Below are 16,374 nucleotides of genomic sequence, written 5' to 3'. Positions count from 1 at the left end.
TGTATAGTTATAGTATTGGAAAATTATAAAGTCAACGGTACAATCTCTTAGTCAGTGATGTTGGAGCTGGGCAGTTGAAACCCAGCATTGAGGCCCTGATCTAATACATCTAGTTAGCCAGTTACAACTAGGTACTGGAGAAGCCTAGCTAGGACCCCTAGTTTATATTTGCAGGCCTTGATAGGTCATTCTTACTAGCTGCATAATCTATCTTGGGGCTGCTGCCAACTGCTGTTCACATGCTAGAATGAAACTTACCCTGTATTACATATAAAAAAGTCAAATATTGTTTATACGATTATATAAAAATATAATAAAAAAAAATAGAACTTATATATACAATTATATAATATTTGCTATTTTTTTTATATATTTGTATTGTTAATAATTTAATAATAAAAATTAATAAAATCTAATTTACTAGCAAATTAGAAATATATTTAATTTCAGTTAGGTTTTTAATTAGCTAGTTAGTTTAAATTAAATATTTTAGGTCAGGGCCTTCTAACCTTCGTAACCTAAAACTGGCTGCCAGTCGTCCTCTGTAATAGAAGTATTTTAATACTAGCGAAGTAAGCCCCTTAGCCAGGCAAGCTTTCGGTTATATATAAATCTCTACTTTTAATAATTCCCCGCATGCTTAAAATCTTTATTATATCTTTTATATACTTAAATATCTAAGAGGGCTTGAGATATTGAAGTAGAAATAAATAGCTTTACTTATATATTATAACCCGACTAAGCTACAGGGTAAGCTATTTTAAATTTATAATAAGCCAACTAATTATAAGCAATTTACTAACTTATTTATTAACTCAGTAATTAAATATATTAAGCTTGTAAAATAAATTATATAAGCTACTAAGTTAATTAAAGATATATAGATAATTATTGTAGTGATTTATATAACTTAAATAGCCAAGTATATATTACTAATGTTAATTATCTATAATCTAATCCATTCCAAAATCTTGTCCAGTGTCATAGATGGGTTGGAAGTCTGTGAAGACGCCGTGCATGATAGCATTAACAGCAGCGGGGCTAGTAAAGTCAATTTGATCGGTGAGAGTACTGGAACCGAACAGGGAGTTATAAAAGCCGGGCTCGAAGGATTGGCCGTCGAAGTTCATGTCAAGTGATTGTGACTGATTGAAGCTGATATGCTGGCTCTCTCCATCGTTCCATAACGTGGAATTGTCGTTTTGTTGCATTGATAGAGTCGCAGGTTGAGCTTTACTGACACTACTGTTGCCATTAGAGGATCCAACGTCCTTTGTACAAATGCCACTGCGAGTTCCGATTTCTGAATTGCGCGCTCTAGATTCTATGATCCAGCGGATCGTAGTGCCTGAGAGCTCGTCCAAAATGTCCCTACTGCGCTTTGCCTCTGACCAGTGTTCGCCTGTAGCACTAAGCACATTCGAACCTGCTTTTAAATCTGCCATTAAGATTTCTAGCTTGATCTGCGCAGATACTTCGGGTACAGTCCATATGCAATGAAGCATGGTGATTGTGCTCAAGAAAACAGAATGAACGGTAACCCAACTATAAACCAAGAGATCTCTCTTATAAAGCTGGTTATATAGTCGTATACTTGCAACGGCGCTCTCGTAGCAAGACTTGAGTGAAAGGACCGATGGTTTTGGAATTGCTGGACTGGGACGTAAAAGAAGCATCATAATACCATGATACTTGATCTCGCAGAGATGGGTCATATATATCCGCTCGCCGGTAAATTGTGGTATTTGGGTTACCCATGCTTGAAGTCTTGTTATGATTCCCTTTTGCCACTGGAGTACATCGGGAATGTTTGGGTAGGCATATGGTGGCACCTCATGAGAAATACTGTGGAGAACATACTTGATTTCGGAATTTAGCTGTGCAAGCTTAAAGAGATGGATCGCGCTGCTCATCTGTGTTGGCTGTTCGGTTTCCAGCCGAGGTTGAATGCCCGTTGCGGTCAGTTTGCTGTCTTCCACATCTGTAGGCAGCTTTGAATGTCAGAAATTTTGCATCAGAACTTGAAGACATGACTCACTCGCAATTCGCAGGCTTCATCTCTCAATCCAATGGGGCGGCCCATCATTGTTGCAACAGACCTATCAAGGCAATAGATAACCCAAAAGACTCGGGTTCTCAGTTCTTGGTCAAGCACTGACATGTTCTTACCAGATCTCACATCTCGTTGGAGCCCCAGATCTAGCAACGCTGCTATACACTGATAATTGAGATACCACACGTTCAGACCCATAGAAGGACTATTTAGTGTGTATACGAGCAGCAATAGGAGACTTTGTAAACCTTTGAGAGAATTTTCGATACACAACTTATCGAAATATTTCATTGCACTTGCACAGAAGCCTTCGCCAGAGAGAGGAATCTTCAGGCGTCGGGAGAGGACTGTTGCTCCAATGGCCAAGACGAGATACACTTGGAATGCAGCCATTGGATTGGGCTCCGGTTCAACATAGACGTGCTCAATAAGTTTCATGTGGGATGGCTGATGAAGGAAAGGATACTGTAAGTGGATCGTTTCGAAGTACGCTTCTGATATCTTGACAGCATAGTCCATGTCTGATGGCAACGGTGCAGGAGGGATTGATAACCCTCCCTTTGGGAGTAGACGGGCTGTACGACTATCTGGGTTTTGCTGAAGCTCTTTCGGTGGTGGGTTTCGTTGGCCTTCTTGCGCACATGCGAGGACTAACTTCGCAAAGAAGTAGCCGCTTGAAGGGCCAATATACTTAGGATCGGTCCCAGCACATGAAGAGACAAGACCAATCTCATGTGCAAGCCCGGTTTCCTGCTCATGCTGAATCGTTGAGACGTCATGTGTCGATTGCACGTTCTGACTTGACGAAGACGGATCAGAAGGTGCAAGAGCGCTGTTGTTCGCTGGTGTTGGATTCAGTTGAGCCAGTGACAGGCCATCTTGGGTGCTTTCTCGTTCAGTAGCTGGATCGTCCTGACAGGATTCATTCATAACAGATGGCTCTTGCTCCAAATCAATGTCTGGGCAATTTGTCCGAACGACAGACCTAAGCCACTGGATATGACGCTCCAGACTCGAAATATACCTGGACAGGCACATCAAACTTGAGCTAAAAGCCCAAAAAATATACGAATACGAAAACTTACGCGCGTGGTGATTCAATGCCGTCAAACTTCCCTCCGTCGATACATTCAACACCTGTCTTTGAGCAAGACCCGCATGAAGGAACGGCTCCATCGCACTGGTTACGCCCAAGTTAGCTCGAACCAACGGTTGATAGCAGGATGAGAAGGAAGAAGCGATAGTACCCGTATTTTTCGGCGCTGGCAACGCAAACAGGCTACTCGAATACGGAGGGTTTTACGGGTTCTGCGCTGCGGAGCCTTTTGGACGGGATTGACAGCATTCGCTACCGTGAGCGCGGGAGATGAGCCAGGCGATAAAATCATCATTCAACGGAATTTGCGCTTGCTCGGTATATTGAATGTCTGACATGAGAAGACGGAGCAAGAGAAAGAATGAAGGCGGGGAACAGAAGTAAGTCCAAGGGGGAGGTTATGTTGAAGATTGTTTCCCTACTTGTGGCGTCGCCGCGGAAGCTCCGATTGGCACCGAGTCCGATAGACGGAACCGCCGACGGCTTAAAATAAGCTCGCTGACTAAGCGAACCGTGGCATTGTCACTTTTAGGGATTATAGCATGTTCATACGCTATCGCTGCAGGGCATTATAGTTGGCTGGTCGCTAAATCTATAGGGTACGAGCAATGGCAGCGTTTGTGTCAGCTTAGCTCGGAGGCGTATTTTAAAGCCGTCCCTTCGTAGATCAATGTAAATAATTAGTCGACTGATTCGAAAACATTTAATGACCAAAGCTACGCTACAAAGCCCTTCTATTCTGGCAACCTCATAACTTCTCATCAGAACACCTTCCCTCCTCACAGCACACCCCTTCCAAACTTTGCCTCTTCGAGATGACTGTTATTCACATTGGTATGTATATAGTTTAATAATTCTTAAATCTAGCTTTGTGCCAATGATCATGTATCTACAGTCCTTTTCAAATTCCGCCCAGATATCTCCTCGGCGCACAAGTCTAAATTCGTTTCTGAATTAAAAACCCTCAAGACCTTACCCTGCGTTCAAGACGGCCATTTGATAGTCGGGGGACCCTCGATTACGGATCCCATTGAAAGGAGTAAAGGATTTGAGTTTGCGCTTCTCAGTTATCATCGCGATCGTGAAGCCCTGGCAGAGTATCAAGCCAGCAAGGAACATCATAGGTATATCTGATATCTGAAAGGCAGCGGCGGAGGCAGTGCTAACGAAGTGTAGGGTGACGAGTACATATATGTTTCCGTACAAGGAAGATCTGTTTCGGTTCGACTTTGAAGTTGACACAGAGGATGAATATATGTGTCAAGGGATTGGGAATGCACTGCTGAAAGGACTGACGACACCGCCGTCAGCGCAGGAAGGGGGGAATCAGGATGGAGAGAGAGACAATAGATTTCAAGTCGAGAAGAGAGTATAACATTACTAGCCTAGACAATTTGACGATAGATGCATCATACGTAGGGGTAATGTTCCCCCTCGGTGTATAGGTATTTATAGTTTGGAAGGAGGTTTGGAATGCTGCTATATAGGCTTCTGATAAATCTAGCACATTGTCAAGCTTACAGGCTCTCAATTTCGATGTTACCAGGCTCGTAGCCACTGGATTTCAGTACGGGAACCCCAAAACGCTTGCAGTTGAAGGCCACATTGCCCTTAAAGTTACTTCTAATTTTCCATACCAATTATATCAACTGCATCAAGTCCACTCGTGCTCTCAAATCAGTGCAACGCCAACGCGCTGGGCTTCAGCATTCAGCGCTACAATTTCGGCCTCTACAAGTGGTATTCCATCACGCAGTCTCTCTTCATATCTCAACTGCTCAATCTCACCTGGAAAGTAAATCCGATCAACACCATGCATTTTCTCTGAGCCAACTACGCGTTGGTACAAGTAATCCATTCGTTCTTTGAAGTCGTCCAGGCCCATGAATAGGTCTGGCTTAATCGCGATGAGAAAGTGCCCGACATCTGCTGGTTTTGAGGGGTCATAGGGATTTGTCACATGTCCAGCGAAGGCAGACCCAGACAAGACACCCGAAAAAACATCCATCATTACGGCGAGGGCTGATCCCTTGGGGCCTCCCATTGGTAACATCACGCCGTCCAGTGCCTTTGCAGGGTCGTCTGTTGGCTTCCCTTCGCTGTCCAGAGCCCAATCCAGTGGGATCTTTTCGTCTCGTCGTTTGGCCTTGTAGATTTTCCCTCGAGCCGCAATTGATGGAGCCATATCCAAGATAAACGGCGGCTTTCTGCCTCCTGGGGCTCCACAAGCAATTGGTGAGACTCCCATAAGTTTGGACTTCCCTCCCCACGCCGGAAGAGCAGGTGACGAGTTGGTAAAGACCAAGCTCATCATTCCTGAGTCGAGGGCTTGTTGTACGATCCATGCAGACATGCCAAAGTGGTTTGAGTGCTTGACGGATACCATGCCGATACCGAATTCTTTTGCCATCTCAATCGCGCATGCCATGCCCTGGTGGGCGGCCAGGAACCCAAAGCCATTTTGTCCGTCTACCTTGCAAACCTGTCAGCTCTCCCGCATTCTAGGAGAGGGGGTCGGCCACTTACTTGAGCAACAACAGGTGTTACCATAGTCAACAAGGGTGTCGCCTTTGGGTCAAGAACCCTTTGGCGGACTCGAGCCATGTATGATGGGATTCGATTTATGCCATGAGTATCCACGCCACGTAAATCAGCCAGCACAAGACACTTTGCAATGATTGTGGCGTTTTCTTTCGATACGCCATTTCCTATCAGGATACCCTCCACTAGTGATTGGGCATTCGATGAAGTGATTTTAATGTAGTTGGGTTCGCTCTGAGAAACATCCATGCTGATGAATTGAATGTGGGCACGTGGTTGTAGGTGATGCGGCAAGCGACTCACTTAGTATAGAAATGATGTGAAATAACAGAAACAGAAGGATAGTGGATATCACAACTTGAGATGGAAAATACTCTCACATATTGGTTAAATAGGCAATTTCCTGTCGGGAAGGTAGGGTACGGCTGTTGGATTCATTGATTTTGGGGAAAGGGATATTTGCGGAGTTCACGTCGGCCATGCCGGTGTCGCAATTCGGGTTGGGTAACTTCCTCAAACAGTGGAAGGATTTTCCGTCCTAGGGACGGAGCAGCCTATCGACTCGGAAAACCCGGAATAAACACTTGCCTACAAGTAACTTTGGCGGTTGTCTAATTCTATTTAGGAAAAGGATGGTTAAAGGAGCAGAGAGGAAGGAATGTTAGGCTGCCAGGACGCCAATACGGCTAGAAATTCTGCGCCGTGCGGGAAGTGATTCTGCAGCATGTGGACATTATTTCTCCAAGCGGGTGGGATATAGACTACACTATGAACTAATCATGCTCTTCCTGTGGAAGACGTGATTCCTCCATCTACAACAATCTTCTGCCCCACAATGTATTTTGCCTCATCAGACACCAGAAACAGAGCTGCGTTGGCAACATCCCAAGCGTCTCCCATCCTCCCAGTCGGAACCTGCGCGTTCCTCATCTTCATGTAGTCCCCATGCTCGCCGTCCTTCGAAAACCTCTCGACTAGGCTCTTCGTGTAAGGAGTATCCATTAGTCCAGGCACGACTGTGTTCAGCCTTACTCCTTTGGGCGCATAAATGATTGCTGTTGCCTTCATGAACTGAATGACTGCAGCTTTCGTTGCTGAGTACCCTACTTGAGGTTTCCCAATATATCGCAGGCCAGCAATACTCGCAATGCTGACTACCGCCCCTGCTCCCTGCTTCTCCATGATCGGTAGGACATGATGACAAGTTAAGAAGACACTTCTCAGATTTATTTCGACTTGGGAATCCCAGACTTCCTCAGACATGGTCGCTGGGCATCCTGGTTCAGAACGACCAACATTGTTGACGAGGATGTCGATTCGGCCATGCTTTGTCATACAAGCATCGACCAGCCTTTTAACAGACTCCGATGAGGTGACATCCGTCTCTAATATGTCGCAAACTCCACCTTCCTCTTCAATTGTTTGCTTTGTCGAGATGGTTGACGATAGAGTGCGGTTGCCACCGAATACTTTGGCTCCTTGCCGAGCGAATAGAACCGCCGTAGCAGCGCCAATTCCCCAGCCGCCAGGCTGACTTTGACCAAGGCCTGTGATGAGAACGACTTTGCCGTCAAGACTCAACATATTTGCCGGCTCCACTGATTTAAGAGGTATAGTAGTGATTAAGAAGAAAGACAATATTAGGTAATGACAAAGAACACGAATGAGGCTTTTCGACTCAATTTTCGCCTTTTTGACTTTATTTATCGATTCAAGTTTGGCGGAGTTCCCGCCCAAACCGCGGAACCTCCGCTTTGCTTTTTATAAACATCTGGGGTTGATCTTAAATACCCCACATGTCATTCCATCATCGCATTCGCCGCAAACATATCTCATCCTTTTCAATATGGCTCAATTCTCGAACAAAGCAGCGAATTCCTCGCTCAGTGACGATTATGATCTATTTAAACCTATTGATTCTACCTCAGGTCTCCGTCAGGGGCTGACATCTTACGGCGACGCCCATTTTTCACTTTTCTTACGCAAGGTCTTCATCAAGGCACTTGGATACAGCGAAGATGCCCTTTCTAGGCCCATTATTGGCATCATCAACACCTACTCTGCTCTTAATCCGTGTCATGCAAATATTCCACAACTCATTGAGGCAGTCAAACGAGGTGTCCAGCTCAATGGCGGTCTTGCTGTGGAGTTTCCCACTATTTCTGTGCACGAGTCATTCTCTTCTCCCACCAGCATGTATCTCAGAAATCTCATGAGTATGGATACTGAGGAAATGATTAAAGCGCAGCCATTAGATGCATGCATTATGATTGGAGGTATGTTTTCCGGATCTTATAGCGGTTGCTACCACTTTTTTATTACATTCTGACATCTTTAGGCTGTGATAAGACGGTCCCTGCTCAGTTAATGGGTGGAATATCAGCAAACAAGCCAGTTTTACCTTTGGTGACCGGACCTATGATGCCAGGGAGTCATAAAGGCAAGCGTCTTGGGGCGTGTACCGATTGCCGAAACAATTGGGCTGCTTACAGGGCCGGCACCATTGATATGGAAGATATTAGCATGCTCAACGAAGAATTAGCACCAACTGTAGGTATTGAATCAAGTCAAGCCACATGAATTCACTGACAATTCACAGGCTGGAACTTGTGGTGTAATGGGAACAGCAAGCACAATGGCCTGTATCACAGCGGCACTGGGCTTCATGGCACTTCGCGGTGCTTCAGCACCAGCAGTGTCATCTACTCGCCTCAGGATCGCGGAAGAGACAGGTGCAAACGCAGTAGCAGCTGCAGCCTCCAGGCGCACTCCGCAAGAAATGCTCTCGAAGGAATCCTTTCTCAACGCTATTACAGTTCTCCAAGCCATTGGAGGCTCGACAAACGCTGTGGTGCATCTTATGGCAATCGTGAACAGGCACCCCAATCTCCACAGCGAAATTACTTTAGAGACCTTTGACGAAATAGGAAGGAAAGTTCCTCTATTGATTGATTTAAAGCCTAGTGGAGATAACTATATGACTGATTTTCATAATGCGGGTGGCATGCTCGGCCTACTCCATACCTTACGGCCCTTGCTTCATCTTTCAGCAATGACAATTACTGGCAAGACGTTAGGAGAAGTGCTTGATACTTCACCCTTCTGTACTTTCTCATTCTCTTCAAAAATCATCCGTCCACTCTCAAATCCTCTCTACCCTTGCTCATCATTAGTTATCTTCCGTGGGAATCTCGCGCCAAAAGGAGCAGTCATGAAGGCATCCGCATCAAAAGACCGGCGTCTTCTCCAACACTCCGGTCCTGCTGTAGTTTTCAAGAATTCCGCAGATCTTGCAAATCGCATTGATGATCCAAATCTCTCAGTTACTAAAGATTCCGTCCTAGTCCTTCAAGGGATTGGACCAATTGGTAACCCGGGTATGCCGGAAGCAGGACTTATCCCAATACCGAGGAAACTGGCGGCCGCGGGTGTAACGGACATGTTGCGTCTTTCTGATGGACGGATGTCAGGGACGGCAGGAGGGACGATTGTGCTTCACATATCACCCGAGTCAGTGATTCCCACATCGGTTTTAGGGGTGGTGAGAGACGGGGATATTATTACATGCGACATTGAAAAACGACTTCTAAAACTCGAGGTCGATGAGGGAGATATCGCACAAAGAATTGCCGAAAGGCAGACAATTGTAGAATTGGAGAAAATGGCAAGCAGAGAGACAGGAGTATGGAAACGACGGGTGTCTAGCCGCGGATATCGGGGGCTATATGAGCGCTCTGTAAATCAGGCCGAGGAAGGGGCCGACTTTGGCTTCTTGACCGCTGCTGGTCCAACACGTACAGATTACAGGTAATAACACAACTTTTCCCTCTCGTAAAAGCACTACAGTTTAAATGATGAGCTTCAATTTTCTCTCGGCCCACGCAGATATTGCAATTAAAGAGACTTTCTATTGCACCGGGCTTAAGTTTCCAGGTTTCTTCTACTGGGAATTCTAGTAAGTCTTCCTACATTAAGAAAGAGGGACATTATTAAATATATCTTGTAATTAATTATATACTAGATATGTAATATGAAGTAAATTTTTAAAAATAGATGTAAAATTATTTATTTATTTATGGTAATTAATAATGGTTTGGTGTAATGTGTCGAACAAGGAAGCACTAGTCCGATCTAGCTACGTGGATCACATAGATTTTATATATATAAGAGGTCCAGCCTCCTGAGTTCTCATCTATATAATAAGACCTTTGAATACAATTAATTCAACTCTATTATTCATTTTTCTTATTGACATAAAGAAAAACGGATCCCCAGAAAAGCGACGTTAGGGAGAACACGAGTATGGGAAAACAATATTTGCTGATTAATTTCGCGAGAGCTCTGTTGCAAAACGAAGTTTCCGAGCGATACATTGGAAGAGCTAAAATCAGCTGGCCTGAGATTTTTAACGTCAGCATCTTGCTTGAAGATTGGGTCAATGTTTCTATCGGACGACATTGAATTGAGTGGTGAAAACCTGAATGATATAGTCTTGGTATCTTGAACATTGCCCTCATTACACCAATAGGTTGTTCCGGAGGGAGAATTTCTCCTATCACGAGAACCTCGAATGCATCCATGGCCTCGACATTGATAAGGTATTTAGATTAATAGAACGCCAAGGGGGGAGGGGGGGGGGGGGTTGAAAAGCGGGAGCATCTCACGCACTGTGTTTATCTACTACTTGCTCAGGGACAGATAATCAAGCACGCGACCAGCTACGTTCCGATTCTCGTGCAGTACGTACGCCTGGAACATTTTGTAAATATGATACTAGAGACTCTCTGGAAGGATGATATCTGGCATCAAAAGAGTTCTTTTACGCCGCAGGTACATAATGATCAAACTTGCTAAGTGATGATTGTGAGAGAAAACTAATTTTGGAGTTGGCATAATCTACCGGTGTATTATCCCGTATTAATGGAGATGCGAACGAAGGGGCATTAGTAAGTGAGATACATATTATAGTCAATCTAAGTCTTGTTTGATCGGGTTGTGGTTAGTGGCCGCAACTTTATTTTTGACTTGGTATTCTGAGAGTCAGCAAACAGCTGCCTGTGGTAAATAAACAGAACACACTGGATAGTATAAGGTATATTTCCAAGAGGTAAACTTAGAATGTATGCTTTAGGTTTATATTCGTAAATAGGTAAGAGAAAATCTATAAGCAATATAAGCAGTTTGACAAATATTACGTTAACAGCATTCTACGCCGAATATATGAACTTGTTGTCTTATGAAATGGGTGTATACCTCGACTTGAGCATGTGAACGTTATCACGTCTATGGCAGTGGCGCTTAGGTATTACCAGACTTGTCATATTCCACAGCGTATTATTTTGTCTTCCCAGTTGCTTATCAATCCACAGTCTGTTCTAAGCCACGACTGCTCTGATACTATGCGATACTAATTCCTAAGCATGGCCTGGCTTAAAAGCGCATTTCACTGAATCATTGCGGAGCTCTAGTCGTCCTGCTCCATAGAACGAAAGGCTTCGGCGACGCGATGGAAAGACTCCTTTGGTACCCATGGAGGCATATCCTTAGATCTTGAGTCCTTCTCGGGAAAGGTCTTTACGAGTGAGAAACACATCATGTCCAGATCCCTCGCCCCTTCTCCTGCCGGCATGCAAGGGAACGAAAACAGATATATGAAGGCCGCATCAACCCCTGCATTATTGAGAAGCTCAAGCTGCGTTCCAACATAATCGGCCTGTTCCTTCTCACTCCGAGTTGGGACAGTATCATTCTCGAAGATGCCAGTGCCGTCAGGATTCGTGCCTTTCAAGAGTACGAAGCCGCCGTCTCCGCGCTCTGCTGCTCCCTCGTAGGCGCAGCAACCAACTTCTAAAACAACGAGAGGCTTCCCAACCCTATATCGATCGAGACATGAGACATACTTCTCCGCAGTCTCTCCTCGGCGATAATAGTCTATGCCGACAGCGTCAAAAATACTCCAGTCAACGACTTCCCAGGAGCCAGCCGAATATGTGATCTGTCCTCCGAACTGGGAACGAATCACCTCAACGAAAGACCCCAACGCCTTATTCAACTCGACAGACTTGTCACGGAGAGCCTGAGGAATATCTTCGGTTATGTGGCCTCTGGGGAATTGCTGGCCGAGGAACATTACACGGTCGTTGAAAGAATTTCCAGGGAGAACACCTTTGCTGAAGATGGTGTATTCGCAGCCGGCGATAAATACCAAATCAATACCTTCATTGCGTAATGTTCCTGCAGTTTTTGCCGCTTCTTCAAAGTATACGCGGGTCTCGTCGATGGTTGCATTCATCTTCCACGGATTGAAAAACACCTTGAGTCCCATCGAGTGCGCTAACCGTGCGGCAATCTGCAGCCGAGATATCTCCTCTCCTTCAATCCGAACGGCATTGGCATGTAAGTCATCGGCGATTGTTTTCATGTCGTATTTGACTAGCGCAAGATCGAATGGCTCGACGGAGAGTCCAGTGCCATTGAAATTAAGGCCAACATCATAGACAACGCCGCGGTACTTCATGGCGGAGTGTTTGTTAGGAAGGACTAATAAGCGCAAATGTCAATCACAGGAAATGCAAGCATAACAATCGTGTCCAAGACGAGCAAGAGACAAGAAACAAGAGGCACGTAATAGTCAAGTATATGAGGCCCTCGGGAGTGTCTCCACTGTTCGGACTGCGCACTCTTGGCTTCCCGAGCGTCCGGCAATGGCTCGAAATTTCAGCGAGCGTGCAAATCTGTCCTTTCGGCAACCTCGTCGGGAAGGGCTTCCAAAAATTCCGGACTTAAACCTTTTGGCAGTTCCACCATTCGGCCTGCAATTTGCTCTGCCCAGATCGCATTGAGAACGCCTCTAGACACCGTTGTAATGATGTCATCCGGACCTGGAGGCACAAATTACGGACCCACCGACCAAGTAGCAGGGGGAGAAGGCGGCCTGGCTTCTCAGTGGAATGAAGTAGACGAGCATGAGGTTATCGTGAAGGAGAAAATGGCAGTATGAGAATCTTTCCTTAGTCGCGTGGCATGTGAATCAGATGCTGACATGATCCACAGTGCGATCGTTGCCGTCAGCGGAAGGTGCGATCATTCTATTTACCTGCTGCAAAGATTGTTCCCCTGTGAGGTGTGTCCGAGATTGGTCTACTGACTTTCGAGCCGGCGCAATAGACCAAGTGTAATCGCGTTAATCCGTGCTCACATTGTACCAAGGCGGAGGTGCAGTGTACATTCAGACTGGCTCATGAAGTCAAAGAAAAGCGGCAACGGGTCATGATCTCGAGTGTATAGTTAGTTCCCCCCGCCCCCAAGTACATCTATCTAATCATTAACAAATCATTAGCGAAAGGAGACTTGAGCATATTTCGAATAGAATTGAGGAGCTCTACGAAATTATAGGTCAACTTAGAGATGGCCGAAATAATGACGATAGTAGCTTCATGGCCCCGATTAGTTTACGAACACCATCATATTGCCCGCTCCAATTTGTCAGACTTCAGGCATCCGCCAAAATTCCAGCTCCAGTGGAAGGGATTGAGTCCGCATTGTTTGCTCATGCCGTTTGCGCAGCGGGAGCTCTCGAAACCGCTGTAATGAATGACCCATATTCTAGGGCCACGGACGATATAACTTCGGCGTTGAATACTTTACGGAGCACAGTCAACGATCAACAGCAGCGAAATGAGGAGGAGCTGGCTGGGTCACGTTTTCTTCTAAATGTGCTGCCTTCTGGTCGTAGTCTCAGGGATTTGCCTATCCCTTCCGTGGATAAAATCATGGCATGCCTCAGGATTGCTCAAGGTGCGACTCTCCTTTTCCAGCTTATGTTGCACTCATTCTGATAACCATCCCGCAGAGAGCTCTCCGAGCGAGCTTTACTGGCCATTTGAATTTGGCTCTCTGGGAGAGTTCACTCAGTACGTGATCAGAGTCTGCACACCCGGCCCGATCAGCGATATGGAGCTGATCATAGTCCACTACGGTCTTTACTCGCTCTTCACCCAATGCTCGATTGGTGCCGATGACGAGATGCTCATACAGGACTACAATGTGCAAGCTACAATATGCAAGGAGAGCCTCGAGACAATTCTATCAAACCTTTCCTTTCACATCGATACCAATATTGACTCTATCTGTGCCTTGTACATGGCGGTACGTTTTTCCCTCTTAGTAGCAATTCGCTTCCCATGGTATTAATTTGCGATTTTCAACATACAGTCTCTTCATTGTCTGCATCAGGGAAGAGTGTCCGCAACCTGGACGTTCATTTCAAGAGCTTCACTCATGTGCCTGGCCGTGGGGTTGCATAGTAGTCAGGCCATGATAACGGAACAAGAAAACTCAGTGCAGCGAAAGATGTGTCTTTTCTGGGCTGTATACGCCCTGGAGAAAACTGTGGCTTTGCGGCTCGGCAGGCCATCGACTATTAGAGACCAGGATATCACCATTCCACGACTCACTTTGGGCCGCAAAATGGCCTCCCTAGCATTTAACCGGCTGCCTGACTGGATCGATATAGCTAGTCTCTACGGCTGCTTGTACGATAGCTTATATAGTCCGCCTGCATTGATACAGCCCGGCTCCGTTCACTTGTCTCGTACCAGTGCATTAGCTTCTGAGCTGGAGCGAATGATAGCCGCGAGAACCGAATACTATGTAAGTATCTAAACAATTTTTTCTATACTCCTATACTCCCAACAGAAGCAAGCATACAGAGTCAGTCCTTAAATAATCTTACTAACTACCCTTCTCAGAATCGGCCAGGCCTGTGGAGTAGCCATATGCTAGATCCGAATCTTTCACGGTTCATCATACACACCAACAGAGCTGTAGAATACTCAACCTTGGCGTCCATATACCGAGGAGTTCCGACAGAGAGTCCTTCGGGTATAGTACCTTGTACGCAATGTATCGCCGCTGCGCGAATAGCCCTTGAAGAGAGCGAAGCCAGCATTGCCATACTTTCAGATGCAGCAAAATGGCCGACCGGTCTTTACAAATGGATTAGCGAGATTCTCCTCCTAGCGCCATTTATCCCTTTCACAATTTTGGTCTGCAGTATTGTTGATACCGCTGACGTGTCGGACCTGGGCCGCTTGGGGGGAGTGGTTGACGGTCTACAGTCTCTGGCACAATCGCCGCGCTATGCCAGCTGTAATAGACAGCTGCGTATTTTCAAGCCACTATATGATGTTGCAGCTCGTTACGTCGAAGCAAAGACAAGCCGAGAATCAACAGACACGGTTAGCATTCTATTCACCAACCCCGACACCGATGTCTACTGCAATGATGAGACTTGGTTAGGTAATGAACTCTCTCCTGTCTCGTCTTTACCATTATCGAATATATAGTCAACCGATTCGCCCCAAGCTCCAACAATTACATCATAGTTTAAGGCTTTGGAACATAGCCAACGGGACCCAATTAAGTAAGGTTTATTCTCTCCGATCTTGAAAAAGGGTTTATCCTCCATCGCCGACACGTCCTATATCAGAGGCACTCTGAGAACACAGAAGGCTATACCGCGCTGTGCCCCTCCAAAGCAGCGCGCACAGTCTTAGCGCTGCCGCTGCTCTGCAGATCGTCAAGTGCCAAGAGCTCGTGCAGTTCGAGGCTAAGGACTCTCAAAGAATAACAGAGAAATTTTGGAAGGCTTTTTCGGAAACTATAGGGCTACCGTTGTAATTGTTGTGACGTTGTCAGGGCTCGTGGTTGGCTTGATATCCCTCTCAAGTTACTGTCTGGCGATATAGGGCCTTATTGCAGAAAAATAAGGGGCGGACGGAGAAAAGATTAATGATTCTAGCAAGTAGATTGCGTGGCGATTCCACACAGGTTCTGTCAGCCTATTCTTTCTCTTTGGAACGAGCTAAATTATGAGAACGCACACAAAAGTAGAAGCCAGGTGGAGCTGAGGACGTGCAATTGGGAAATAAGGGTGGATATCATACGCCAGGATCTGTCTCCTGTTACTTTTACCGTGGGCCATATCGCGGTTCTCTGGGAGGTGTTTATTCCATACGCCTGCAGCTCCCACCAGGCTTCTACTTCCGAGGGCCACTTCAGGTTTTAAAGAAACCGTAAAGGACATAGGTAGTCTAAAATGAGCCAGGGGGAATATGTAATGTAGCCCACGCGTCTTGAGCAACTGTAATGTAGCGCGCAGCAAAGAGAGGCAGAAGGTGGGTACTGGAACATTGACCATGCCCTATTCTCCACATCACCGTTTCTGGAAATCGTGCTCTCTGTGCGATCCTCCGTCGCAGCGGACAGCTGAGAACACTCGAAGTACACACATCCAAGAACCCGTGATTTGAGTATTCCAAGAGACAAACACAGTCCAATGCCATTACACTGCACCGGATATTTAAGACTCTTTGCGGCTGAAATACATAGCGGAGTAGGTAAAGGGAGCGCAGAAAATATCTATTAACTATTGACTACTCGATTGAGTGTGCGGCGTACAAGGACGTATCCATCGCTCGAAGACTTTCAGCAGGAGCATAGAGCGTTACAAATTCTATGTCGGGTTAGCTAAGTGGAACATTAGCTTTCTTAACTTTAGCGCCCTTTGCAGCTTATATATATCTATATTTTCTTTGCTTTCTTTATTTATATTTAACTTAAGTAGACCCAGAAAATAATCTGTAAATATTATTTAATAGACTTTAGTTCTCAATTTTTATAC

At 45.6% G+C, this 16,374-nt stretch overlaps 7 protein-coding genes across 7 annotated transcripts; 3 read left to right on the top strand and 4 right to left on the bottom strand.

The window, feature by feature from the left end:
- Nucleotides 1-917: 917 nt before the first annotated feature.
- On the bottom strand, nt 918-3,580 carry TrAFT101_011968 (uncharacterized protein). The gene is made up of 4 exons (XM_024910843.2): nt 3,301-3,580; nt 3,139-3,233; nt 2,039-3,077; nt 918-1,991 (listed from the first exon to the last, which is right to left on the bottom strand). The coding sequence occupies exons 1-4, from the start codon at nt 3,442-3,444 to the stop codon at nt 954-956; spliced, it is 2,316 nt and encodes a 771-aa protein (XP_024754557.2). The 5' UTR covers nt 3,445-3,580; the 3' UTR covers nt 918-953.
- Nucleotides 3,581-3,874: 294 nt separating this feature from the next.
- TrAFT101_011967 (uncharacterized protein) lies at nt 3,875-4,692 on the top strand. The gene is made up of 3 exons (XM_024909173.2): nt 3,875-3,983; nt 4,045-4,273; nt 4,326-4,692. Exons 1-3 carry the CDS (start codon nt 3,965-3,967, stop codon nt 4,522-4,524), a joined length of 447 nt encoding a protein of 148 aa, XP_024754558.1. The 5' UTR covers nt 3,875-3,964; the 3' UTR covers nt 4,525-4,692.
- A 41-nt stretch (nt 4,693-4,733) lies between these two features.
- TrAFT101_011966 (uncharacterized protein) lies at nt 4,734-5,939 on the bottom strand (the record flags this gene model as incomplete). Its single annotated transcript, XM_024902197.2, has 2 exons — nt 4,734-5,622; nt 5,676-5,939. 2 exons carry the CDS (start codon nt 5,937-5,939, stop codon nt 4,822-4,824), a joined length of 1,065 nt encoding a protein of 354 aa, XP_024754559.1. The 3' UTR covers nt 4,734-4,821.
- Nucleotides 5,940-6,394: 455 nt separating this feature from the next.
- Nucleotides 6,395-6,953, bottom strand: TrAFT101_011965 (uncharacterized protein; the record flags this gene model as incomplete). The annotated part of the gene is made up of 1 exon (XM_024907162.2): nt 6,395-6,953. One exon carries the CDS (start codon nt 6,951-6,953, stop codon nt 6,468-6,470), a length of 486 nt encoding a protein of 161 aa, XP_024754560.2. The 3' UTR covers nt 6,395-6,467.
- A 567-nt stretch (nt 6,954-7,520) lies between these two features.
- On the top strand, nt 7,521-9,605 carry TrAFT101_011964 (uncharacterized protein). The gene is made up of 3 exons (XM_024902198.2): nt 7,521-7,966; nt 8,029-8,240; nt 8,290-9,605. The coding sequence occupies exons 1-3, from the start codon at nt 7,537-7,539 to the stop codon at nt 9,499-9,501; spliced, it is 1,854 nt and encodes a 617-aa protein (XP_024754561.1). The 5' UTR covers nt 7,521-7,536; the 3' UTR covers nt 9,502-9,605.
- Nucleotides 9,606-10,901: 1,296 nt separating this feature from the next.
- On the bottom strand, nt 10,902-12,507 carry TrAFT101_011963 (uncharacterized protein). Its single transcript, XM_024909174.2, has one exon. It carries the CDS (start codon nt 12,205-12,207, stop codon nt 11,155-11,157), a length of 1,053 nt encoding a protein of 350 aa, XP_024754562.2. The 5' UTR covers nt 12,208-12,507; the 3' UTR covers nt 10,902-11,154.
- TrAFT101_011962 (uncharacterized protein) lies at nt 12,450-15,819 on the top strand. Its single transcript, XM_024905078.2, has 7 exons — nt 12,450-12,684; nt 12,744-12,767; nt 12,858-12,976; nt 13,030-13,487; nt 13,543-13,838; nt 13,905-14,342; nt 14,441-15,819. The coding sequence occupies exons 1-7, from the start codon at nt 12,556-12,558 to the stop codon at nt 15,035-15,037; spliced, it is 2,061 nt and encodes a 686-aa protein (XP_024754563.2). The 5' UTR covers nt 12,450-12,555; the 3' UTR covers nt 15,038-15,819.
- Nucleotides 15,820-16,374: the final 555 nt, after the last annotated feature.

Source organism: Trichoderma asperellum, chromosome 7 (assembly GCF_020647865.1).
Source record: "Trichoderma asperellum chromosome 7, complete sequence".
In the NCBI taxonomy this organism is placed as follows: Eukaryota; Fungi; Ascomycota; class Sordariomycetes; order Hypocreales; family Hypocreaceae; genus Trichoderma; species Trichoderma asperellum.
The sequence above is the reverse complement of the archived record's forward strand: the minus strand, read 5'-3'. Positions and strand labels throughout refer to the sequence as shown.